Raw genomic sequence first — 27,176 nt, 5'->3', positions numbered from 1 at the left:
CAAGTCGGGCCAGGTTGGGTCAGATTGAAGTTAACCCTAACCCAACCCAATGACTTCGGGTTTGGGGTTGGATTAGATTGCATTCTGGTTAGGTTCATATTATCCCAATTTCTTCACTTCCCTTGTGCTTTTAAATAAATGTTCTTTCTTAAACTTTCATATAAACTTAAGATTAGCCAATTAAAATTATGCATGTATGTTTTTGACACGTGCACCTGCTTATGTATGTATGTATTTGATATTTATACATACATATGTGCATCTAAATGCAGGCATATGCACATGTACATATTTGATATTGATATACAAATATGAGCACATGTTAGCTTCAGGTTGGGTCAGGTTAAACCCTAGGCCAACCCGAAGTTAGGTTCATATTTTCCAACCTTAAGCCTAACCCAACGTCAACCTTTTGGGTTGGATTGGGGCTAATCCAGCCCAATCTGCACCCTTATACAAGGGTACAATCAATTACCACATAGAGATGAACATGGGCATGGCCGGGTTGGTCCGGGTTTTTAAAGTACCAAGGAACGTACCGCACCTGAGCCCACATTTTGTTCCACATGATCGATTGACAATAGTGAACAGTAGCACACAAAGGCCTGAAAGCCCATGTGGTTTAGCAGTGCTCAACTGCTCATAGATTCATTTCAATCTGTAAGAAAATAAATATAAAAATTCATCAAATTACAGTTATTATAATCTAGACCCAAATACATCAACTTGGAAAGAACACAGTAAACCATGATTTCTCTACACCACCCATTTGGATCATAATCTCTCCTCAGTCAAAGGGTCTACAAGTGTGTGCAAAGAGGGGAGGGGTAAGATTTAGATGATGTACAGTAATCAAATTTATCTCGACAGATGCAATTGAAAAAGTTGTGCACGTTCATCCAGCCCCTGTTCCACAGCTGCATTCTCATCTCCTTGTAGGAAAGGAATGTTCAGGAACCAACTGAATAACCTTTAAACCTACCACAAAAATTAACTTCATCATCTGCACTGCAAGCCAGAACAGGAACCACACGAACAAACAAGAAAATATGAGATGATATAAATAGGACCTTTTAGGGGGAAATCTCAGAAGGAACGAATGGGAATGAAGTAAGAATTATTACCCAACTTGTATCAAGTTGGTCCATTTTTCTTGGAGGCGATCAATATATACTCACACTCTCCTTGAAATAGCATAACAAGGGAAAAAGCTTGGAGTCCTAGAAGAATATGTCTGAATCAATCTGTTGAAGATTTGGGAAGATACTTCGAAGAATAGCAGAGTAATTTGATGAAGTTGCCTGCAAAACAAGAGCAATCATACAATCAGTGCTAAGGGACTACCTAAAGATCACATGAGACTTGATATTTATAGATTGTGCATAACAGTGTTAGAACCAGCTCATAATTAAGTGTGCATAACTAAGGTCCCAACCCAATAAGTAGATGTGCAGAACCATTTCTTAACCAGACCCTATAGGGTCTATAATTGGGGCTATCGGGTCTGACCTGATAAGACCTGATTCTAATTGGCAACTATACTTTTAACCTGTAATTTGACAATAATCCTTCTTATTTGTTAAATTGAGACATTTGGACTTCATAATATGATAGCATTAGAAGTATATCGTCCCAAAAATAAGTTTTTTCCCTTCCATGCGCTATTCTATAAAATAGAAGTAATATACCGATTCTGAAGAGATTAATAAGAAATGAAATTGTTTAACAGTGGCTGGTAGGAATGGTATCTCATACTTGATGATTGTCCAACTAATTTAAGTCCCCAAGGAGAAAGAACTGAAGAAGGCTATAAATAGAAGGTATTTGAAGTAGGGCATACAGTGGCAGTGTTACAAGTGAGAAGAATAAAGTAGACCTGGGAGCTACTCCAATAAGTTTGGTTCCTTTTCCTGGATGAGCCATCCATACAGAAAGTAAAATTGAGAATGATGTGACCAATTGAAACAGATTTGGACAACAATAGAAAACATGGGCCTCTATTTTTTTTTATGAATAAAACATGCGCCTCTATTGTGCAACATAACCTATATACACTAATCAAATTCAAGCAAAACTTAACGAGATTATGTCACGACTGCATGCTTCCTTTGTTGTGAGATATTAATTATCAACAAGCATCATTTTCATAGAATGACCAAAGCAAAAATAAGGATATTGAGACTCTCAAAATGGATGGAGCAGCCATAGGTGATAAAATAAGTAAAGATGATTCTGATGGTTTTGACATGCATAATAATCATAAAAATAGACACATATAGTGATGAAAAACTAAAACACCAGTGGAAGGAGACCCCAAGGGTAAGATCACTGGTGCTACATCAGATTCAATACAGGTTTAGAAACTTGAATGAACAGGAAGTGGCCCTAGATAGGTTTGCAACCACAAAATTTCTATTACCCACTCCTAGGGGTGCAAATGGATCGGATCATGATCCGATCCGAAGTCCCATCCTATATTGTCCGATTCGGATATCCATGTTTCGGATTTTTCGGGCTGGATCAAGTCGGATTGGATAATCGGATCTGGTTAAACAGATTGGATTCAGAACAGCCCCTACCCAATCCAAAAGGATCCAATCCAATATATGTTATTTATTTATTTATAAATATGTTATTTATATTGCATTTTTGTAAATTTTTTATATTTTTTATTTTTTATAAAAACAGTATATATATATATTGATGAAAATAGTTAAAAAAATACTTGTATTTTTTGTTTCTCTTTATTTAAACAGTTATATCTTCCTTTCCTTTTAATAATTTATTATTATTTTTTAAAACATCGGATCAGATTCGGATATCTGACATCTTGATCGGGTTCGAATTCAAATCAGTAATTATGAGATCCGATTGGATCTTCAGATCAGATCTACAGTGTTTCGGATCGGATTCAAATCAGATTCAAATATACCCTGATTCAAATCCGATCCAATCCGTTTGCATCCCTACCCACTCCAAATGGCCAGAGTAATCAAAAAGAAAATGATTGTTACTATGCTGCTTTCCTTAGTTTCACATTCATGATGTATTGCACTTAACTTAGGAATAAAACGTCATAAACATATCAGAATCAGATAAATTAATAGCTAAATAATAAAGATAAAAATAAATTGCTAGTTACTGGCAGAGAGAGCAAAAAAAGCTCAATACTTGATACTAGACCTATCACAACTCAACCAGGTTCGGTTATAGTCAAATGAGTTAGAGTTTGGCAGGTTGAGCAACTCAGGTTGATCCTTGTGGCAGGTGAGGTTGCAGTTCCCAGTTCCTAGGTTTGGCCCCAGGTTGGCCCACAACCCGACCTGCCTTGTGCTTCTACATTGAAATGGCTTTTGCAAGAAGTAAATGAAGAATGACTAAAATTGGCAGATTTGCCACCAGGAATAGGGAAAAAGGCAAAACAAAATTTCAATATGTTAGAATAACAGACATAACCAAGAGCCAAGAGTATGTATGACCTTTCAATAGAAGATGGCAATAGACCAAAAGTAAATTGGAAATAACATATATGGGCAATTGGCATTATGTGAAGAACAACTAGAGCCTTGTTAGAGATCTTAGGAACCATACACATTGATTGCGCTCAAGATAAATGGTGGTGAGCTTTTTGCTTGAACCTGCGACAGCTACATCAATGCCTTCAAGTGATGCAATTTGGTTGTCATTGAGCCACAGATCCTCCAACCTGCAAAGTAAATCCTTGTTATTACTAAGAATAAAAAGGGCCTAACCTGATCCATGTAAGACATCCATGCATACCTTGTCAGGTGTTCAATGTCATCAATGGTTGTTAACTTATTTGAAGAAACATCCAGAACACGCAGATTAGCTAAGGTGGATAGCCCTTCCATCTTTGAAATACCATTATGGCTCAAGTATAGCTCTTCTAAAGAAACGCAATCCTACAAATGGTGAAGAAAATTGAAGAAACAAAATAAATAAATGCATGTAGAGTTGTTATACAAAGTTACAAACTAATTTATTTGCTCAGCCTTTCTATCTAAATGTTTCCCATCAAACAACTAACGGTCAACAGTGGCAAACCTGAAATCCCAACATGGATGTCAAGCGGTTGCTCTGCAAGCTAATCTTCTTGATGCATCTTAGTCCACACAGGTTTACTGTTCGGATGCGATTGCGTCCCAGCCACAGCTCTTGTAAATGTGCTAGGTTTTGCAAATTCTCTATTACCTGGAGTATAAAAGTGAATATTTAACCATTTGAATTAAAAGGGAGAGAGGGAGGGAGAGGAGGAGGGGGAGTCCTATGCATTTGGCACTCCATACTGATATTAGTTTTGCAACAGTAACATTTTTTTTTCTTTCAAAGAGACCAGAATGCTAACCCGTAATCTGTTGGAGCCCAGCTCAAGAATTTGTAGATCATGGAAGTGGTCGAGTTCCTCCATCTTAGTCACTTCATTCTTAGAAACATAGAGTTCCTTGAGCGTGTTCGTGATCTTTGATAGACCATTTAAGGAAGAAATCTCGTTGAAAGAAACATCAAATACAAGAAGGCTTTTGAAAATACTGACATCTGGTATCTTCTTAAGCCTGTTGTCCCTGAGAACTAGCTCCTGCAAAACAATGCCAAATTCGTTTTAAAATGGCCTATACACTACAAATACACGAATAGAAGGGAGAAAACTCTTTAGACATATCCACTATTGGAAAAAGCAATTCATACGAAATGCAGATCAATTAATTTTCAGGCCGAATTAGTTAAATCCAAATAAGCTTCAGAACGCCATTAACTTTATATAGGAGATGAGTACAAATAATGATAGGGGTGAGATTGAATACTTCAAGGGCCGATATGGAATCCCATCGAGAAATTGGCTCGATTCCGGCGTCATCAAATAAATTTTGCCGCAGATAGAGCTTTTTTAGCTCCCTGAGGAGGGCTATTCGAGGATCCAACGTGCATAAACGATTGGCCGTTAAATCCAACTCGAATAAACTCGGAGGAAGCTCGATTCCATCGAGGTCATGGAGCTGATAGCTGGTGAGATCGAGATAAGAACACGATGAATTTTCTTCGACCGTTCCTCCCTCGGATGCTCCGTGATTCTCTTTAGGGATTCGTGAGGATTCATCCTCCATTAATGCAGAACAAAACCCTTAGGGACTCTATTCAAATCCCTCGAAAGCAGCGAGCCCTGAGACTTAGATGTACCCTTGGAGTTGCAGGAACAATGACCGGTTGGCTGTTTTGCTCCCTCCGAGCGCGCTCTTGCGCAAGAGACGACAAAGATGCGGGGGAAACGAAGGAATGGCGCGAGGAAAGATGCTAGACATGAGACATCTCCCCTCAAGGCCCATTGGCCCAACCCAAGGCTCCGCTTGTTTGCAATGCGTATTCATTTGCACTGGTACAAACTGCATGGGAGTGCAAATGAAAAAAGTGCACATTCCGGTTCATTTTTGCTTCAATTTTTATCACACTTGCAAACTTTTGTTCGTAGCAGATTCCTCCACCATGCGCCCAATAAATTTATAACAAAAATATGTTTACTGCACCTTAAATCAAGATTTCAACTAATAACATTTTTTAGCTTCTAGGGTCTATTTCTTACCAACTCCAATTTGTTCCGCCCAAAATGGGAATGGGTTTTGTTCATATTTGTTGCTACATAGTATGCAACAACATTGGACAAATTACAAACACTCATCCTATATTTGGGAGGCAGTTTTAGTGACAATTTAGCCCCCTGAACCGGAATGATATTCTCATTCTCAACAGGGAGGCTAGTATGGCCATTCCCTCAAATGAGGAATGCCATTCTGTCAGGAATGGTTTGAGAGGAGAAAAGTTGGTCGATGGGATTTTGGTTTCAATTAACCAAAAAACCCATATTCTTTTTTCAGATTTATGTAGGGATTAGGAAAAAAAAATTATTTTCCTGGGATTCCCAAGTGGGTAACCACCCAGGGGAAAGTTACCAATACTTGGATGGGACAAAATTGCCCCTTTAAATAATTGATTTTTATGGCTAAAATGGTAATTGTCTTATTTACTTGGAAAATAAAAAAAAACACAGGTAAATACACTCACCCAAATAAGTGTTTCATGATAAGAAACTTATTGAAAAGTGAATGGGCCTAAATCCCATTTCACCCAACCAAACAACTGGAATCAAAATGTGTCATTCTGATTTTAATTTCAAACCTTATTCACAAGCCAAATGGACCCCAATTTCTCTGTTGAGATCAACCTCAATAGGTGGCAAGTTGCAAAGCCCCTGAATCCATCTAGGGTCTGATTCCTATGCCTTTTTCTTTCTTTGTTCAGCGATTCCTATGCCTCAGAACCAAGGCAATGCCATGAAAGAAATGTCATAAAGAATAGAGAGATAGATCAAACAAAAGACTAGCTAATATCTTGGGTCCGACTATGATGCCAGAAAGACATGATACTGGAAAAAAAAAGAAAAAAAAATTATAACCAATCAATTGGTAGCACCATAAAAGTGTAACCAATCAGGTGGGTTTTCATCAAAATTTGTAGGGGGTTTGATTGGTCAAATCCTTTCCAGTATTATGTCTTTTTAGCATCATAGATTTTTCGTATATCATATATTACATACACTCAAGGCTAATCTATACTACTTTGAAAAGTACGAATGACCTCAAGAATATTTCTGCAATTTTCTGAGGACAATATTTACCCCTCTATATTTAAATTTAATGATAAAAAAATGAGGGCAAATAGGGTAATCGGTTCTTGATATTAAATGAGTTGAAAAGAGGTAATTTAAAGATATTCAATGCATTCAATTCTCTCTCATTAAATCCAATATTTAAGTTATTAATTTGCATTCATGTTCATTGAATCATATATTTAAGTCATTTTTATTTCTTCTCATAATTAAGTTCTATTAATTAAATCCATACTTAATAAATTAATAATTCCAATAACATAAAAGCTTATATACTTTTAAAATCTACCTAGAAAAAAATAGTGTTTTCATCTAAGTGGTGGTAAGAAATTAAATCATTTTGGGTCAAATGGGTTAATCCATGTTGCCACGATTAAATAATAAAATTAAAAAATAGAAAAAATGAAAAAAAAATAAAAATAAAAAAATGGGAACATTTTTAGCATACATATTAAACAATAATAAGTATGATAAATAAGAAATGTTTTTATTAATTATGAAAATGGAATGTAAAATTTAAAACCAATTGGAAATAAAAATATTTTCCTATTATCTCTCATTAAATCATATATTTAAGATATATTTTTCTCATCATTAAATTCTTGTAATTAAATCCATAATATTAATTTTAATAGTATAAAAATAAATATTTCGAAAAGTAATTTGAAAACAAAATTATTTTCTTCCCTTCCGGTGGTGGACAAGCAATTCGACCATTTGGGATCAAATGGATTAATAAATAATGCCATAATTAAATAATAAAAATTTTAAATAAATAACTATGAAATATAAGAAGTATTTTTATTAATGATAAAAATGGAATGCCAAATTCAAAATCTACCAAGAAATTAAATGATGTCATAGTCAAATAATAAAATTTTTAATAATAGAACATACAAAGAATCACAAAAATAAAAAAAAAAAGATAGAGAAAAATTTTGGCACATATCTAATGTTATATATTTATAAAAAATAAAATATTAGGTACATCTCTAATATTGTACATTCATTATATTGAACAAAAATAAGTTTTATACATAAGAAATAATTTAATCAATGATGGAAATGTAATACAAAATTTAATGTCAACTTAGAAATTAAACAATTTTTTATTTTTAGATGGTGGGTTAGTGGTTTGAGTAAAATGATACCATAGACAAACAAAAATTAAGTTTGATAAATAAAAAATATTTTATATAATATAAATGAAATATATAATTTAAAGGGAAAATTATAGTCAAAGTCAATTGTACATTTAAAATTAGGTTGCAAGTTGGTCCGGAAACCAACAAAACTCTAACAACCGGCTCTACATTTCAAATTATAAAAACCCTGCCATGTCATTAGAGGCTTATGTGATTGTTGCCAACATGGGACTCTTATTCCATGTTGGACACAATAAAAAAAAAATATATCAAAAATAGGTTTTCAGTTTCTCCCATTCTCTCTGTCTTTTGATCTCTCTCCCTTCTCTCTCACTCTCACAATCATCTCTCAATCTCTCGCTCCATCTGTCTTTCCCACTCTCTCAGCTTCGGTCTGTAGCCAAATCAAAACCTCTCTCTCTCTCTCTCATGTTCTTTTATACAATCTGATTAATACCATATAAATGTGTAAGAAAATAAAAAAAAATGAGAGAGGGAGAGGGAGATAAACTGAGGGAGAACAATAAAAATTAAGGGAGAATGAGAAATCGACCAAGAAAGAGAATGAGAGAGATTGAGGGAGAATGATAGTTAGAGAGAGAGAATGAGAGAAATTGATATAGAAAATGTAAATATAGAAACCAAAGACTTCTTTTTTATTTTCAAATCACATAGTTGTTGAGCAGATAAAAATGACTGAGTGAGAGTGTGGAGATTGAGAGAGAGAGAGAGAGAGAGATCTAGAGAAACTAAAAACTTTTTTTTAAATTTTCCAATCTCCCAACATTAAAGGCAATTTCAGTATAAGCTTTTTGTTATGTCTAATATGGACTAAGAGTCCCATGTTGGCAGTAGCCACATAACCCTCCGATGACATGGCAAGGGTTTTTATAATCTAAAACATAGACTCGATTGTTAGAGTTTTGTTGGATTATGGACCAACTTGTAGCCTAATTTTAAATGTACAGCTGACTCCGATTATAATTTTTCCTAATTTAAAACTAATCCAAAAGCAATGCTATTTTCTTATCTAGATGGTGGGTCAATGATCAAACTTTTCAAAGAAACACATGATGTCATAATTGAATAATAAATATTTAAGTTTATTTTTGAACATATTGTTATTTTGGTTAATTTTCAATTTCTATTTTAACTATGAAATATTTGAAATTCAAGTAATAAATATGAAAAAAAATTCTCATGTGCAACGCATGTACTTAATTACTAGTCCTCTCAAAAGTTTCAGACAAATCACTTCATATTAGGGGTGAGCAAGAAAAACCGAACTGGCCGAAAAAACTGACCAAAACCAAATCGAAAAATCAGTTAACCGAACCAGTCGGTTCAGTTTCGGTTCGATATTCTTAAAACACTGCTAATTTCGGTTCGATTTCGGTTAACCATTTAAAAAATCAGCGTTTAACAGAACCAACCAATATATGTACAGTAATATATATTTATATATATATATATATATATTATATTATATTTTTTATTTTTTTGAAAACCGAATAAAAGAATTAGCAGATTTTCAGCCTTTCTTTTAAAATTTGAACTTTCATTGAAAGTTTTGCCATCATTAAAGTTTGGTAGAGACTTTCATTGAAAATCGAAAATTTCATTGAAAGTTCTGCCAATAATCAATTTTTTATTTTTCTTGTCTTTTCCCCATACCGTGAGTGTAGACTTTTTTTTACTCTTTTCTCTTCTCTCTCTCTCAGTTTTCTCTTCTCTTCCAATCTTCTTCTTCTTCTTCTCCACTCTAGATGGCCGCGCGGTCCGTGCCAACCACCAACACGACAGCACCAAGCGGCAACGTCGGTGGTCGCCGCCTTGCCGGCAAGCAAGGGCTGTTCTGTGTATCTCTCTTTTCTTTCTCTCACCTCTGTTCTCTGCGTCTCTGACAAGCTCTCAGGCTCTCACTTCAAGCTCTCTGCGTCTCCGACAAGCGGCAACACCGGCACCAACCAGTCCGGCATCGACAACAACCACCGATGGTTTTAGTTTTTTTTTTTTAACTGCATAAAAAAAACCGAAAAACCAAACCGCAGTTAACTGGTTACATCGGTTCGATTTCAGTTTGAATATTTAAAAAACCAATCAAATCAGTTCTGTTTGAAAAAACATCCCACGGTTCACTTAACTGAACCGTGAGCACCCCTACAAGAGAAAGACTGAAAAGACTATTTTATCCTTCATTTTTCTTTAAAATTTTAAAATATTAACAATTTAATAAACATAATTTTGTCTTATAGCTTTGGAATCGCCAAGAATTGTCATTGCTATTCCAATCTAAGAGTTCCTAATTATCTACCAAAAAAATAAAAGAGTTCCCAATTTTGGGGAATGATAATATCAAAGTTTACTCTTGCTCTCATTGATTTCTAAGTTTGGAAGAAGAATGTTTCAAGGGAGGTTAATGTTGAAAGGGTTAGGGAAGAAGAAAGGCAAATGTGAAAAAAAAAAAAAAAGAAACTAAAGGGGTTGTGTGCAATTGAGGAATACGGATCAATTTTTTGGGTTTGTGTTGAGTTGTTTTCCTTTCTCTTATTCTGGGCTTCTAGGCTTTGGTGTATCTCCTCAAGTTGCTATTTTGACCACAATAAGGATAAAATTGAAATTTAAAAAATTATATAAGCCACGTGGTATCACATGCAAACGGGTGGTGATGGTGCACAGTGCACTAATGGCAGGATAAACCGATAAAGTTTACAAATGTAAATGACAAAATTGTTGATCACTCAAATGTGAAGGATTAAGTCTGATAGATAAAATGTAAAGGGCAAAATTGTCCTTAAATGTTCATTAAATTTTCAAAGCATGCCATCCACTATTTTTTTCTTCTTTTTCTCTCTTGTTCTTCTTTCCCCCTTACTTTGTTTCTATATGCAAAAACCACCGAACCAAATTGACTTTGAAGTGGTATGTTCCTTCCATTTTTAAGAAACCACTAAAAAATCTTGTAAAAGATAATAAAAAATTGACTATGCCCCGTTGAAGGAGAGAGAGGCAATCTTTCATTCAAAGACGAGAAGAAAAAGAAGCAGTGCCTTCCTTTTCTATTGGACGAGAGTAGAATCATTAATCAAATTCCAATCAAACCATACAGTGATACAACCTTACAAAACCACCATTCATCGCTGACGCTCCTAGTTTAATTGAACACAAGCCTTCTTTTTACATGTTCTGCATCATCTCTATTCCATTCCCGCTACTCTAACTGCTTTACAAAGGGGAAAGGACTACAAAAATAATCAAATTGTAAAAATATATATCACACAGTCGATCTCAAACTGAGCCAAGCTTGTAATTCAAGCTCGAACCTACGACCTTTCCACTCAAGCTAAATTTGAACTCAAGTCTCTATTCTAATTCAAATCAAGTTTAGCAAGCCAAACTCGTATAACTAGATATTCAGCTAGGCTCGATTCAAATCCACCCCTAGACATGTAAGCCTAAAGGCACACCTCCCTCTAGGCGAGGTGTCACCAAAACACCTCTGAAAAAGAAAAAGAAAGAGAAAGAGAATAAGAAGAAAAGAGAAGAGAAAAAGAAGGGAAGGAAGGAGAAGGGGAAAGAAAGTGGGCTAAGGGCTTCATTCACCCCCTACTCCTTTTCAATGCAGCCTAGGTTTTTGACTCCGCTCTGGCCCACTTACCTCTGTTTCAAGTTTCAACAAACAACTATCCCGCCCCCTTCCCCTTCAACTAATGTTATGTTATGAACAACCACCCGGCTGATATGATAAATAAGCCCTGAATTTGAATATCAACAATAGTGTCATCAAATGGGCTAGCTCAGTAGTCAGGAGGCTCGGAGCACTCCAGTAGGTAACTCTCATTAATTGGTTTTTCAATTTACAGCGATACCAGAAGGTACATTTCATTCCTATCAACACGCCGATGCATAAGCAAGAAGAATATTTGAGACCATAGAATCAAGAAATTGGCCCCTAAAGAATAGTCATAAAAAACTTGACTCCGGATATGCCCCGACTTTCACAAGGGCAATGATACATTTCCAGCAGTTCAAAAGCGTTCGACCACCAGTGTAGATCATACCGCTGTATTGTACAGGTTGGAAACATGATTCAATTCAAATGCCAAACATTAAATCCATGATTTTGGATACGACAGATTTTGCAGGAGAGGCAATGGCACCAACTGAACGCTGAGCATTGCCACCATGGTTCTGAACATAATAGGGACGAGGAGTGATCTGCGACCTGGATAGATCAGAACTAGTAGATGGAGGGGGCAAAGTCATGAATCCCTGGTTGTTAAGCCTTTCGTTCAGAGCCTGCCGTTGGATTGGGTCCAAGGGCTTCACTCCCACAATCAGAACTCCATTTATCTGCATTCCGTTCTTATTGAGAGCTTTCTGAGCATCAGAATGGTTCTGCCAAAATAAAGCAGAGTGAGACCAATTACCAAGCATTAAAGATAAAACTAGGTTGTTGAAATCCAAGATTTTTAATAAAATTCACAATCCAAATCATGAATCCTTAAGAACTTACAATTCCATCCTTATTAAAATAATCTTATAATTCAAATCAATTCGATTGAGATATATTTGTCTACTTTCTTTTTTTTTTTAAATTCTATTTTCACGGGGATTTTGTTTTAAAATTCCTATTAGAAAATAATATCTATCTATTTAGGGTATTTATGACCAATTTAACTATTTAAGTACTTTATTGACTTTTTCTATCATATCTTGGTTAAAGAGCCATTATATGTGTGTCAATTGATTCTTAAGTCAGCCATTATAGAGTTAAACTCTATGAGATGATGTACAACAGAACCGACAATTAGAAATTACAAGGCAGATTTCTATCACTTAATAAAGTTTCCCTGTGGGTAACCGACTTGGCCAACTGATCTGCCATAGAGTTTAACTCTCTAGGAACCCAATAAATTTTTGCGTTCAGTGCAAACAAGATATCTCTGGCCTCTTGTAAATAATGAGCCAACCTCCAGTGGCCTTCTTCCTTCTCTCCTAACCACTTGACAATATTAGTAGAATCACCTATAATGGTTAGAAAAGACAAACCCCCTATCTTTTGCTGTTCTGAGGCCTGTGAGAGCTGTGAAGATCTCTGCTTTAGTTAAATCAGCAATCACAATTGGTCCACTGAAAACCCAGCAAATGCTTCCATCCTTCCTCCTCAAAACACCATCAATCCCTGCAGCTCCAGGATTGACTAGGGCACTAACATCAAAGTTTAAGCTGCAATCAGTCTCTTCCCTTGCAGGGTACATTGCCTGGTGGAATTGGGTTCATAAGCACGAGAATGCGGGTCCAAGTCCAAGAGTGACCACTTTGTGCAAAATAATGCCAAAGGTTAGGTCCATATTCAGTCCATCCCTCCAAAGACCCAGATAGCTGGGACCAACATTGGATATCCTTGTTATGCTTCTAGTGTACATGTGGTAAACTCAACCTAAGTTTATATATAGTAGATATGGATTTAAAACAAGGTAAAATCACTGTTTTTATATATCTTTACAAATGCAGTTATTTGCCTTGGATTCATGTCAAAACAACAATCATCCAATATTTTAGTCCATTTGTTTCCCCTCTTGCATGTGCCTTGTGTGTGCGTGTATTATGATTATAAATTTAACAATAATGGATAAAACCAATATGTGCACTCATTGATGGCAAGCCATGACTTGGAAAGAAAGTAGCCCAAAAATATGGAAATAAACACATAAAGGTCTTTTAATGATCATATACCTATATCCAGTGATGAGCTCCACTTCACAAATTATTTTAATCAGGTAATCTTGAAAATCCAATAAATGGGCATTCTGCTGTTGATAAATACCCTTTTCTTGGGCATATGATTTGTTCACTACTAAGAGATTGCAACTAATAACCTGATTGCATTGATCACTTTCTTAGGAGATATACTAATGACAGGAATCCATTGATCATATAACTCATAGTTATGCATGCATAGGTGTGCTTTAGAAGCCAAACCATCATAGGTCCTAATGCTATGCAATTATGAGCCCACGATGCATATGAAATCCTTACATTGTGACTCAATATTGTTCCACCTGAACTATTGTTATGTATGGCAGTGCCTCCATGTGCTTTCCATGAACAGAGAAGAAGAGCATTGAAAATTAAAAGTTTGCCTTCTAATGGCTACTAACAACTGAGCAAAGACAAGAAAGAGTCATTGTTTTATTTTTATTTTTTGTGCAAATGTCTATGCGCCTCATTTTTATGAGCATGAACTATTGTTATGCATACCAGTGCTTCATTGTGCTTTCATCGGACATGGAAGAGGAAGGCATCGAAAATTAAAAGTTTGCCTTCTAATAGCCACTAAAAAAAGTCAATTTTCTTTCGAACTTTTTGTGCAAATATCTGAGCCTTTTCTACTGTTATGTACACCAGTGCTTCATTATGCCTTCCTTGGACATAGAAAGAGAAAGGCATTGAACATTAAAAGTTTGCCTTCTAATAGCTACTAATAGCTAAACAAAGACAAAAGAGTCAATTTTCTTTCAGTTTTTTCGTGCAAATATCTATGAGCCTGATTTTTATTTGCCTTCTATCTCATTTTCTTACAGAAAAAAAATGTCAACAAAACTGCAATCTACATCATCAAAAAATAAATAAATACTTGTAAATGCAAAACATGAAAATATAAAACCAAGAACAAGATTTAAGAAGGACAATGATACATGAAGTATCAAATTAATAATGAGGAATAAAAGAAGAACCTGATATAGAACATGAATCCAGTTAGCATCTCTTGGACCAGGGATATGTTTCAAAATTACACCACATTTTTCAAATTCACGCAATACTAAATTGGTATCCCCAGGGGAGAATCTGGAAAAGGGCAAAATGAACAATGATGTTATTGAAAGAAAACATAAGTTTCACTTTACGAGAAGATAAATAACCATACCAGTTTCATAAGCACAATACCTATCAGATCTACAAATTAATATCTGACATAAGAAATGATAATTTTTCTTGATTAATATAAGAATTAGGGATCATTTCTGTTTAAAATAAAACATTCATTTTTGTTTCAATAATTGGATTTATGTGAAAAAAATAATTTATGTTAGAATAACATATTAAAGTAAATATAGTATTCGAAAAAAAAAACATATAAAAGTAAATATAAAGGTAATGTCTATCTCCTTACGGGTTCAGTTGCAAGAACCAACATACATAGAAAAACAGAAGAAATTGGAAAAGGGAAAAGGGAAAAGGAAACCATAGGTCTATGAATTAGCATATCCACAGAAGCAATAACACAAGGGTGGGCCTTGGCACAACAGTTGGGTTGCTCCATTGCAAACTGGGTGACCAGGGTTCAAATCTTGGAAACAGCCTCTCTGTATGTGCGGGGTAAGGCTGCGTACATCTGTCCCTCCCTAGACCCCACATTGGAAGGAGCCTTGTGCATGGAGCTGTCCTTTTTGGAGAAGCGATTACACAAGGAGAAAAAATAATGATAATTCATGGAGAAAAGTTCATCATATACTGGTGGGTGAAATTCTCTGGATGAGATCTCAATCAATGGTTTCCACATGTGAAAGTCTGAACTCTGGAATTTGATAATAAACCGCAAGGCATTAACAAGCAGTAAATACCAATTAAAGAGAGAGATGTGTGGGATACATTGCTATACAACTAATCTGTATGTTACTTCACGGTACAGCTATAAATTTTCTCAAATGAAGATCCGTGAGAAGAAAAGAACATACCATCTAACCCAAACAAAACATTCAATAAGTTGGGGAACAATAGCTATCTAATAACGCATAAGCAGTCAATGCTTACTTTACAAAAGAGAAAAGGGAAAAGGCACTGGAACTGATACATGTAGAAAAGCATCTATAGGGATTTTGTAGTTAGAGATAGAGATTAAACCAGTTACAGATCTTATAATTTGAACAGAAAGAGAAGGTAGAGATGCATTGATATTTGTAGAAGATAATTGGAAAGCCGATAATGAAAGCACCACCCAAGATACATAGGAAGCTGAACACTAAAGAGAAAGAGAAACAACATGTTAGTTCATTCATAAACGACTTGTATGATTGTCAGAGTAAAACTCAAAAAGCGGGAAATTTTACTTTAGATGCTTACTTAAAATTCCTAATCAAAATCACTCAGATTAAGAACAGAATATATACAAAAGACGTAGCAAGGATATGCCAGGTAATGGAGATAAAATAGGTAGAACGAACCGTACCCATATACAGTAACCCATTCCTCCTCATCGAGGTTACCCGCAGGTAAGCTACTCTTCTGCAACTCCGGCCTTGCAACTTCCCTTGGTGGAGGAAACGTAATTAAAGCACCCGGTTGCATCACGCCTTCAACAGGAGAGCCTTTCCCCTTCTCATCATGCTCACTGCCGCTCTTCGTTGGAGACAACCAGCTTGAACTTGCAGGTGTCTGTTGTACTTGCTGCCCTCCAACAAGGGCAGACGAAGTGCTCGCCTCTGACTTGCTTCTCAATGGAGAAATAGAGTCACGCCGGGAATCTCGAAGAGGAGTTCTCATTTCCGACTTGGTTTCTGGAGAAATAGGGTAATCTGCGATCCCAGATTCTGGAGAGAAATCTGCACGGTCTTCCAAGGTGAATATGGGCGGTGGCGGAGGATCCGTGCCCCCAAAATTCTCCCGCCATAGAGCAGAAACGGCAGCTGCCTGACCTGGGCTCGTGAATTTTCCTCTGTGAGAAGAAACCGGGGATGCTAAATCATGAAAAAAGAGCGATTGCCTTCCCGATTTGGAAGTTCTTTGTACAGTAGTGCTCATTTCCCCCCCCCCCCCCCCCCCAAACTTGTAGCAATTTAAACGGATACCACAAAAAACGTAGGAACACAAGCTCAGGGCGTTAAAACAAACTGAAACAACAATCGAGAAAACAATACATCGGAGAAACTGAAATTTTAAACAACAATGAATATTGTTGAAGGATGTATTATTTTGGCTTGACTCGAATACAGGTAGAGATGAATCAACAAAGATCACCAAGATACCTTCATTGCTTCTTGAACGAGCTACAAACGTTTAGGGTTTTGAATCCCACGAGGTTTCTGCTTTTCCCCGAAGCGGAAGACAAACCCAACAGATTAAGAATTCAAAACCCCTGATAAAATCATAAATGAATTAGTAGTTTTTTTATTTCAAACCTGATTTAAAAATTAAAATTCACCTTAACGTCGAGTTAAATTACTTAAATGCCCTTTCTCCCCTCTGACCGAAAGTCTGAAGATCGTCTTCGTGGAAATGGAAGGAGCGAAAAAACAAGAAGAAGCGGGAGGCTCTTTTCAGGAGAGGAACGGAAGCATGGAGCCATAGAGAAGAATCGAAACTCGGAGCTTCACTCAAAGTCTTAATCGTTAAAAGAGTACAGAAAGCAACAGAAAACGCCCACTACTCACTTAGACCACTTCTTCACCGAAGGTTGCTTATGTTCCCCTGGGCAGGCAGGTTTGCATTCATGTACCAAATTCCCTTCTCCTTCCCTCAAATCTTCTCAATCTCCGATACCAATCTCTGGTTCTCCCCAAATCGCCCCACCGGTTAAATTGTCCAATACGCTTAATCCAACAACTGTAACAATTAACAGTGGGAGTGGGAGTGAGTAGTTTCTTAAGCAATGCCAGAAAAGCAACACTGAAGAACAGATGGGAATCCTAATACATCTATTAGAGAAACGAACCTTTACTTCGAATTACAAATCCTGGATTCTGCTTCGGTGCCGAAGTATAGTAATTCAAATAAAAAAAGCAAGTTCAGTTTGTTTACCTACAACGAGTGCACCAGAATGTTTCAATTTTTCTAGAAGAGTTACCTCTATACACAAGTCAGTTCAGTTTTCTCAAACCCGTCACCCGTATGGAGAAATGCTTGCCAATTATGGGAATAATGTGTTCTCCTGGACCTCAATGATATCGATGAATGCACAGAAGGGGTTCAATGATCGGGCACTATCTTACTTTCTGCAAATGCGGAGAGCTGCTGTGGAGCCCAATGAGACTACGTTTTCTGTCATAATTAGGGTCTCCTGCGAGCTGAGTTGTGCTGATACAGGGACGAGCTTGCACTGTTTAATTTTAAAGAAAGGATTCTTTAGACAACTTTTTGTTGCGAGTGGCTTGATCACCATGTATTCCAAGTGTGGTTATATTGAACAAGCCCGTCAGATATTCGATGAGATGCCCGACAAGGATGCTGTCTCGTGGAACGCTATGATTGCAGCATACTCACAGGAAGGCTTGAGCTTGGAAGCGTTAGATTTATTTTCTTTGATGCTGAAGAATGGAACTGATTGGAAATTAATGGTGAATAATTTTACACTTGCTAGCAGTTTTAAGGCATGTGCTGGTCTGGGCTACACTAAGATTGGGAAGTCTTTGCATACCAATTCCATTAAGTTGGGTTTGAATTCAGATATTTTTGTTGGTGGATCAACAATTGATATGTATTCCAAGTGTGGTAATTTAGGAATGGCTCGCCGTGTTTTTGATCAGATGAAAAGAAGAGATCTTGTGACTTGGAATACCATGATTACTGGGTATTCTCAAAATTATTGTGGTGAAGAGGCTATAGAATTATTCTATCAAATGCAACTCAAAGGCTTCCTTCCAAATGAGACAACTTTTGCTTGTGTTCTGAAGGCTTCGGCTGCAATACCAGACAGTGCTGCAGGTAGATACTTCCATGCTAAAACCCTCAGGTCTGGAAATTCATTGTATGTGTATGTGGGGACTGCACTTGTGGATATGTATTCAAAATTTTTTGACATGGAAGATGCAGAGAAGGCTTTTGGGGAAACGAAAAAGAATATTGTATCCTTTAATGCCCTCATAACAGGTTACAGTTTGGTTGGGAGATATGAGGAGGCCTTAAGAGCTTATGCTAAGTTGCGTTCAGAAAACATGAGACCAGACAGATTTACATTCACAGGCCTTTTCTCCTCATGCTCTTTATTGGCTGCATTGATTGAAGGTGCTCAAGTTCATGCACATTCAATCAAATTTGGCTTGGAGTCGAATGTCTCTGTTGGGAACTCAATGTTGAACTTCTATGCTAAGTGTGGCCTTATTGACAGTGCAGTGGAGACTTTTGAGTCAATAACTATGCCCAACACCATATCCTGGGCTGGAATTATCTCTGGTTTTGCACAAAATGGTGAGGGAGAGAAGGCAGTTGAATATTTCTGCAAAATGCACAAGCTTTCAGAGAAAATAGACGAGTTCTCCTTCTCTAGTGTTCTTAAAGCACTAGCCAACTGGGCTGCTACGGGACAGGGAAAACAGTTGCATGCCAATGTAATAAAGACAGGTTTGGAAACCACTATTTTTGTAGGAAGTGCACTTGTTGACATGTACTCCAAGTGTGGAATGGTAGAAGATTCATGGAAGGTGTTCTCAAAAATGCCTGTTAAAAATGTTGTATCTTGGAATTCGATGATAGTGGGTTATGCACAAAATGGGTTTGATGAAAAGACCCTTCTCCTATTTCAGGAAATGCTGGATTCTGGTCTGACACCAACATGCATTACCTTTATTGGAGTTCTATTTGCTTGTAGCCATGCAGGTTTGGTTGAAGAGGGGAGAAACTATTACAACCTAATGGTTAACAGCTATGGTATTCCACCCTCATTGGAACATTGTACATGTATGGTTGACATCCTTGGACGTGCAGGATATCTCAATGAAGCAGAAACCTTTGTCATCAAATCTCCATTTCCATTAGAACCGGGGATATGGAAGTCCCTACTTGCTGCTTGTGCAATTCATAAAAGCTTTGACATTGGTATTAGAGCTGCTAACCATTGTCTGTGGTTAGAGCCTCATGATTCTGCCACATACGTCATTCTATCTAATATTTATGCATCCAGACAGATGTGGTGTGAGGTCACAGAAATAAGGGAGTTGATGAAAGATATGGCCATCCATAAGGAGCCTGGGTACAGCTGGATCGACATTAGGAATAAGATGCAAGTGTTTGTTGCAGGTGACACATCATGCTATACAGAAGAGGTTGCTGAAGTACTACAAATCTGGTTAGAACATGCAAAAGTGGGTTGTTATGATTGTGACCACAATATATATTCTCCATGATATTTGGATGCCCTCGATGATAGGTTTCTTTATGATCCATGGACCATGGGGAAACCACTAGAACAATCTCTTGATGGATGGGTTCAACAGCTCTGCTTCATTGATCAATATGAAGAAATGGTAAGCTGGATATTTTCATAATACAAATAGCTGCAAGAGAGTTCTTAAATATTTCTCTTTCATTATCACATTAGTGCTGTTTTCAGGATCAATGAAGGTTTGGTAACCCTACATTGCTGCAAAACAGAAAGAATGTTGGCCTTCAAAATCAAAGAGGTATGTTTTGTGATTTCCAAGGTTACTTGGTCACTGAACCTTGTAGAGAAAACTACTGTCCAAATGATGGAGTCAAGCATACTGTCAGTGTCATAGATGTTAATAAATCAGTGGTTCTTAAGCTAAGATGGATGTTTGTAAACACATACTGATAGATTGTATATTGAATTTCTTATTCAAAATACCATACTTTTTTTTCCTTTTTTTTTTAAATTTTTGTCCATAAGGACAAACTGCGTTGTATCATTTTAATAGTAATAATTCACATGGCTACAAGTATAAACTGGTGCAAAATTAACAGTCAAACTAAAAGATAACATAGTTACTGGACACCAATTGCCTTTTAAACTGGTTGAAGTTCAACATATGCGGATGGCTTTCAGACAAATTTAGATTGGTTAAATGAGACATTCAAAGGCCTCATTTGTGTTAAAAAAAATTCCATTTACAGTTGAAGACATCAATAATTCTTACTGCTAGAAGAGAGTTAAAACTGAGGGTTTGTCCTTTTGTTACTTAACATTACCTAAAACAAGGGATTTTTCCAGCTCATATTGCTAGTAGATATGAATTACTTTTAACTACACAGATGAACAGGTGAACTTTGAAAATATTTGCTACCCTGCAACAATGCAACTCCAACCTATCAAAATTGAAAAGAAAATAGAGCCTGCACTCTTTATGTACTTTCATTTATTTCTGCACTGTGCTGTGGTGAGACAGATTTACCACTATTGCAACCTGTTTAACCTATCCTGGTGTGCACCAGGTAATTTTACAGACCATCTGCATGCTTGGAAATTAAAAGGACTCAATTGGAAAAGAAAGCTTTGGAGTATTATTCCTGGCCTGTTGCTGTGTCATGGTGCATTTGGAAGGAGAGGAATCAGAGAATTTTCCAAAACTAAACTGTTCAGTTGAAGAACAGAAGTTCCATTCACTCTTGGACTCTTGGTTAGCTGCTAAGGATCAGTTAAGAAACATTTCCCATCAATTATGCTTTGATGTTGCCAATTTGTTTTTGTAATGTGGGCGATTAAAGTTGATTGACTATACTTTGTATGGTAACTTTTTGTATATGAGAATACATGTATATTTTTCCTAATCAAAATGGATACAATGCCTTACCCTTTTCTCAAAAAAAAAATGTACTTTCATTTTTTAACTATGTGAATAGTTAACTGAGGTCTCTATGTGTTAAAGTAAATGATGGAGCTACTGGGTTCTGATATGGTGTCCATACACATTCCCCATTGATTTTTCTGCTATATATCAATTTGATATTTTTTCCCACAAATATGCATGTGCTTCTGGAAATCAATGCAGACACTTGATATGTTATTGTTAGAGTCAGTTGTACAAGGGTAGTATAGTCCTTTTATGTTTAGTTATATATGTATTGTTCAGCTGATGTGACTCTCACTTAAGTGAGGGCACAATGGTAATTCTTGTATATCTTAGAAGAGTATAAATAAGAGAATGGCCGACTAGAGGGATTAAAATTTTTCTCTCTAGTTCGGTTGTGACCTTTTCTCCTTTTTCTTCTCCTTCTTTTCTCTCTTCTTCTCCTCTTTCTTCTGATCTGAACTTATACAACATTTAGTCTGAGTTTTATCATGGTATCAAAGCCACGATAATCAGTTCAGATCAGTCGTCTCCTTTTCTCTTTGTTCTACGCATTCCTTTCTAGAGTTTTGCAGAATTCTCATTGATTCCTAGAGAGTTTTCCAAAAAGAAAGAAAATGATTGGTTATTTTCTCCTTTTGGGGGTTTCCATTGCCTCCAATGAGTGCAGTTGTTGTGGTTTTGTGTGGTTGGTAGAAAACCCTCTACTCGGCAATTCGAAGAGGGTTGGTTTTGTGATGGTGACAATGCAGACTTGGTACCCTCTACTCGACAGGTACATGATCTTCGAATTAAGTTGTGGTATGTAGCAAGTTTTTTTTTATATGTTGCAGAACTAAATATCCTATTCATTAGGTGTGTTGTGAGGGTTTCTAGTGTTGACAGTAGAAGGCAACAATAGTGTTGTTGCTAAAAGTGGTGAACAGTTGCGAATATTGTTGTTAAAACAGTGGTGAATAGTTGTGAGTATTGTTGTTGACACCTGGTACTAGGAACCCTAGTGGTGTTCAGTCATTCATGTGGAGTGCGGTGATTTATTAGGGTAGTGGAGTAACAATTTAGCGGTACAACTTCCCATTGTTTTCTTGTGCAATCATGGGAGACAACAATGAATACAAATCAAGTGTAATGGTGCCTTTTGATTATCTGAATGTGCAGATGACCTTTATAAAATTGAATGGTGAAAATTATGTTCCTTGGGCTAAGTCTGTTGAAGTTTTCCTGAAAGCCAAAAAGAAAGTGAAACATGTGAGGGAAGATAAACCCCTAATTGATTCTCCGGGATATGATGAATGGGAGCAGGAGGATGCTCAAATTATGACTTAGATATGGAACAACATGGAGTCCAAAATTAGTGCGAACTTCATGTTTTTAGATACAACCAAGGAAGTCTGGGATCATGCAAGGAAATTATATTATGGACAAGATAACACTACTAGGGTTTACCAACTATACCAAGAGTACTTCAATCTGCAACAAGTGAATTAGAGACTTGAGAACTATTATGCCGATATGAAAAATTTACGAAATGAGTTGAATGTTTATCATCCTATTACACCTGATGTCAAAATTCAGCAACAACAGAGAGAGCAGTTGGATGTGACCAGATTTTTAGTAGGGTTGAAGTCTGAGTATGAACCCGTAAGGGCACAGATACTAGGTGGATCTGCTCTTCCCTCTTTTGAGGAAGTGTTTGCTCGTCTTTGGAGGATTTTAGTTGGACCCACAGAAACTTCCACTATGTCAAATAGGTCTGCATTTGCAGTTACGAGAGGGGGAGGTCGTGGTGGTAGAGGAGGTCAGCATGGCCGTGGTAGTGGTGGTGGACCCATGTATGGTCATGGTGGTGGTGGCATGTATAATCGTGGTGGCGATCGTGTTGGAGGATGAGACTCAGGGGGAGCCCGTGATAGGGGATGTGGTAATACTCAGAAAAGGTGTACTCATTGTGGTATGGAAGGACATAATATCAACTTTCACTATGATCTACATGACCCACCTTCAACCTGGGCAAATCATACAGTTGTAAATGGTGGTAGCTCAAGACAAGACTCTCAAGTTACTGATCAGATCCCCACTACATCTATAGATGCTTCCAGAAAGGAGATGGTGAGTGTTTCACGGGATGAGTATGAGCGGTTCATTCATGGTACATCTTAACAGAACACGACTACCCTTGCACACACAGGTACAACTTGTCTGGCATTCACACTTTCCCGTTGGATTATAGATTCTAGAACTTTCGATCACATGATTGGAACTCCATGTATGTTTTCATCCATTTCTCCATCCTCCACTTCCCAATCTGTTACTCTTGCCAATGGCTCTACATCAGCCTTATGTGATGTTGGTAATGTTGACACAGACTCATTATCCCTCTTCTCAATTTTATATGTTCCCAAGTTTCCCTTTAACCTGATGTCTGTTTGTAAATTGACTAAGTCTCTTAATAGCTCAATAACTTTTTACCCTTCCTCTTATGTGTTTCAAGATCTCAAGACGGGGATAAAGATTGGTGGAGGGCATGAAGCTGGTGGACTATATTATCGTGATGGAGGTGGTTCGGCAACAACTCTTCAGTCATCTCTCCCCTCATCAGTGGCAGTGCAGACTTGGTCATCCGTTTCTTAGAGCTTTTTAGTTGCTTGTTCTGTTGTTGAGTCGTCTTTCTAATTTAAATTGTGAGTCGTGTCAGTTTGGGAAACATCATCGTGTTTCCTTTAGTCCTAGAGTTGATAGTCATACATCGAGTCCTTTTTCTTTAGTCCATTCGGACATCTGGGGTCCAAACAGAGTATTGTCTTATAATGGTTACAAGTACTTTGTAATTTTTGTTGATGATTATTCAAGGATGACATGGCTTTACCTTATGAAAGAAAAGAGTGAATTACTTTCAATCTTCTAAAAATTTTATGTTGAAATTCACAATCAATTTGGTGTACATATTAAAATTCTTCATTCTGATAATGGCCGCGAGTATTTTTCCACACCATTTCAAGAATATTTGGAACAACATGGCATTATCCATCAAACCTCGTGTACCTACACCCCTCAACAAAATGGGGTGGTTAAAAGAAAGAACCATCACCTTTTGAAAACTACTCGGTCCCTCTTACATCAGATGAATGTCCCAAACCCTTTTGGAGTGATGTTGTACTTACATCCTGTTTTCTTATTAATTGCATGGCCATGTCTATCCTTGAAGGTCAGTCCCCTTTCTCTATTCTGTTTCCCACGTTGTCTCCTTTTCCCCTTACTCCCAGAGCTTTTGGATGTGTGTGTTTTGTTTATAATCTTGAGCATAGAATGGACAGGTTAGATGCTAGATCCACTAAGTGTTTCTTTCTTGGCTATTCTAAGACTCAAAAAGGGTATAAGTGTTATAATCCTTGTTTTCAGTGTTCTTTTGTGTGTTCTAATGTTACATTTTTTAAGTCTATTATTTTTTTCTTCGGGTCGGATGCTTCTTCTCCTTCATTACCATCACCCCCTCTTCCAGTTCTTGTTGAGGATTCCGTTCCTCTTGTTCTAATTGTGACCCAGTCTTTGCCTCCAGTGCAGCTACCTGAGAGAGGACCACCTATCCGACAAGTGTATACACATCGTCAAGCATTGGCTCCTCCCCCAGCTTCGTCACCGTCGACAGATCCAGTAGTTGTTCCTACCCCAACCCCAACCCCAAGTTCTAACATTGATCTTCCTATTGCTTTGCGGAAAAGTAAACGCAATTGCACTCTTCACCCCATTTCCAATTATGTTTCTGTACCTCACCTTTCGGCTTCCCATCGACAGTTTGTTTCTATGTTATCCTCTGTCTCTGTTCCCAATGATGTCCAGGAAGCCCTCACTTCTCCAAGGTGGTGCCAAGCAATGGAAGAAGAACTCTCGGCCTTGACTCGTACTCATACGTGGGACCTCATCGCTCTTCCGCCTGGTAAGAATGTTGTCGGCTATAAGTGGGTGTACACGGTTAAATACTTACCTGATGGGAGTGTTGAACGGTTGAAAGCTTAGTTAGTTACCAAAGGTTATTCACAGTAGTATGATATTGATTACACAGAAACATTTTCTCCAGTTGCCAAAATTGGGTCAGTTCATGTTCTGATTTCTCTTGCTGCTATGTTTGATTGGCCCTTGTTTCAGCTTGACATCAAGAATGCATTTTTAAATGGTGATCTTCTTGAGGAGGTGTACATGGAGCAACCACCAAGGTTTGTTGCTCAAGGGGAGGGTGAGAAGGTATGTAGACTTAAAATGCTATTTATGGACTTGACAATCTCCACATGCATGGTTTGGGAGATTTAGTGAAGTGGTGAAGAAGTTTGGAACGAAACAGTGTCGGGTTGACCATTTCCATATTCAACTATCAATCAAATGCTAGGAATATTCTCTTGGTGGTATATGTAGATGACATTATTATCACAGGCAATGATAGACCAGGGATTGACAGGTTGAAGATTTACTTGCATGATCACTTCTAGACAAAGGATCTTGGCAAATTAAGATACTTCTTAGGGATAGAGGTTGTGAGGTCCAAGAATGGTATTAATCTGTGCCAGAGAAAATATGCTCTTGATCTGCTAGAAGAAACATGGTTGTTGGGTGCCAGACCAGCTGAAACACCTATAGAATTGAATGTTAAATTGGGTAGTGATATAAGTGAGGAGTTTGAGGATCCGGGAAGGTACAGAAGGTTGGTGGGTAAGCTTAATTACCTAACCATCACTCGACCTGATATCTCAGTTGCGGTCAATGTGGCGAGTTAGTTTATGCAGAACTCTCGAATCCCACACTAGGAGACAATCCTAAGGATTGTGAAGTATTTGAAGGGTGCCCCAGGTCGTGGTTTGTTATATAAGAGTGGATAAAAGTCTTGAGATAGAGGGATACATGGATGCTGATTGAGTTGGGTCCATATCTGACAGAAGGTCCATTATAGGGTATTGCACTTTTCTTGGTGGGAACTTAGTGACATGGAAGAATAAGAAGCAGACAGTGGTAGCAAGAAGCAGTGTAGAGGCTGAGTATAGGGCTATGGCACACACAACATGCGAACTAGTGTGGTTAAAGCATCTCCAAGAGGAGATGAGATACTCGATTGACACTCCTATGAAGCTATACTGTGATAATCAAGTTGCAGTTCATATCTCCTCTAATCCAGTGTTTAATGAAAGGACGAAGCATATAGAAGTGGATTGCCACTTTGTACGTGAGAAGGTGCTTAGTAGAGTGATAAGTACAGTATATGTGAACACAGGAAATCAATGGATAGATTTGTTTACCAAAGGGTTGAATCGGGGAAGAGTGGACTACATATGGAACAAGCTGTGACTATATGACATATACTCACCAGCTTGAGGGAGAGTGTTAGAGCCGGCTGTACAAGGGTAGTGTAGTCCTTTTATGTTTATTATATATGTATTATTTAGCTGATGTGGCTCTCACTTAAGTGATGGCACAATGGTAATTCTTGTATATCTTAGAAGTATAAATAAAAGAAAGGCCGACTAGAGGGATTTGAATTTTTCTCTCTAGTTCGGTTGTGACCTTTTCTCCTTCTTCTTCTCCTTCTTCTTTTTCTTCTCTCTCTTCTTCTCCTCTTTCTTCAGATTTGAACTTATACAACATTTAGTCTAACTTTTATCAATTATCTTCTAGGAAATATATCTTTAATTTGTATGATCAAAATGTTTCATATTTTACTTCATATAATTTAGAATATGCATGTGCTTCTGGAAATTCAATGCATAGTTGCATACACATAAGATGTTGTCTTCTATCAATATTGGAAATGAAATACAAAATTTAAAATCGACCAAAAAATGAAAT

General features: G+C 37.1%; 3 protein-coding genes across 9 annotated transcripts; 1 reads left to right on the top strand and 2 right to left on the bottom strand.

Moving 5' to 3' along the window:
* Positions 1–621: 621 nt before the first annotated feature.
* On the bottom strand, positions 622–5,353 carry LOC104595112 (protein phosphatase 1 regulatory inhibitor subunit PPP1R7 homolog). 6 transcript variants are annotated; one of them, XR_016082494.1, is made up of 7 exons: positions 4,824–5,352; positions 4,367–4,597; positions 4,066–4,212; positions 3,781–3,923; positions 3,592–3,706; positions 1,125–1,301; positions 622–978 (listed from the first exon to the last, which is right to left on the bottom strand). XR_016082494.1 is itself a non-coding variant. In XM_010255696.3 (7 exons), exons 1-6 carry the CDS (start codon positions 5,121–5,123, stop codon positions 1,221–1,223), a joined length of 1,017 nt encoding a protein of 338 aa, XP_010253998.1. In that variant the 5' UTR covers positions 5,124–5,353; the 3' UTR covers positions 622–1,008; positions 1,179–1,220. The 6 variants fall into 6 exon arrangements, 2 of the variants coding, with proteins under 2 accessions (XP_010253998.1, XP_010253999.1); XR_016082493.1 differs by having other exon boundaries at positions 622–1,008; positions 1,130–1,301; XR_016082495.1 differs by having other exon boundaries at positions 1,130–1,301.
* A 6,272-nt stretch (positions 5,354–11,625) lies between these two features.
* Positions 11,626–16,960, bottom strand: LOC104595422 (mitotic phosphoprotein N' end (MPPN) family protein). The gene is made up of 3 exons (XM_088899435.1): positions 16,058–16,960; positions 14,565–14,676; positions 11,626–12,222 (listed from the first exon to the last, which is right to left on the bottom strand). The coding sequence occupies exons 1-3, from the start codon at positions 16,627–16,629 to the stop codon at positions 11,920–11,922; spliced, it is 987 nt and encodes a 328-aa protein (XP_088755561.1). The 5' UTR covers positions 16,630–16,960; the 3' UTR covers positions 11,626–11,919.
* Positions 16,961–17,150: 190 nt separating this feature from the next.
* Positions 17,151–21,407, top strand: LOC104595111 (pentatricopeptide repeat-containing protein At2g27610-like). Of its 2 annotated transcripts, none has more exons than XM_019197355.2 (3): positions 17,151–20,066; positions 20,153–20,222; positions 21,004–21,407. In XM_019197355.2, exon 1 carries the CDS (start codon positions 17,505–17,507, stop codon positions 19,944–19,946), a length of 2,442 nt encoding a protein of 813 aa, XP_019052900.1. In that variant the 5' UTR covers positions 17,151–17,504; the 3' UTR covers positions 19,947–20,066; positions 20,153–20,222; positions 21,004–21,407. The 2 variants fall into 2 exon arrangements, with proteins under 2 accessions (XP_019052900.1, XP_010253997.2); XM_010255695.3 differs by having other exon boundaries at positions 20,992–21,407.
* The last annotated feature ends 5,769 nt before the right edge of the window (positions 21,408–27,176 follow it).

The sequence above is a fragment of the Nelumbo nucifera genome, chromosome 2 (assembly GCF_055504915.1).
Source record: "Nelumbo nucifera cultivar China Antique chromosome 2, China Antique-T2T, whole genome shotgun sequence".
NCBI lineage: Eukaryota > Viridiplantae > Streptophyta > Magnoliopsida > Proteales > Nelumbonaceae > Nelumbo > Nelumbo nucifera.
The sequence above is the reverse complement of the archived record's forward strand: the minus strand, read 5'-3'. Positions and strand labels throughout refer to the sequence as shown.

Excerpts from the sequence above, each read along its gene's own strand:
- LOC104595111 (XM_019197355.2), top strand. The coding sequence starts at position 17,505 with ATGGGAATCCTAATACATCTATTAGAGAAACGAACCTTTACTTCGAAT.
- LOC104595422 (XM_088899435.1), bottom strand. The coding sequence starts at position 16,629 with ATGAGCACTACTGTACAAAGAACTTCCAAATCGGGAAGGCAATCGCTC. Across the intron at positions 14,677-16,057 it reads GAATGGGTTACTGTATATGG|ATTCTCCCCTGGGGATACCA; the intron begins GTACGGTTCGTT and ends GCCCTTTTCCAG. Across the intron at positions 12,223-14,564 it reads GGATTCATGTTCTATATCAG|AACCATTCTGATGCTCAGAA; the intron begins GTTCTTCTTTTA and ends TTATTTTGGCAG.
- LOC104595112 (XM_010255696.3), bottom strand. The coding sequence starts at position 5,123 with ATGGAGGATGAATCCTCACGAATCCCTAAAGAGAATCACGGAGCATCC. Across the intron at positions 4,213-4,366 it reads TGGGCTCCAACAGATTACGG|GTAATAGAGAATTTGCAAAA; the intron begins GTTAGCATTCTG and ends TTTATACTCCAG. Across the intron at positions 3,707-3,780 it reads GACATTGAACACCTGACAAG|GTTGGAGGATCTGTGGCTCA; the intron begins GTATGCATGGAT and ends TTTACTTTGCAG.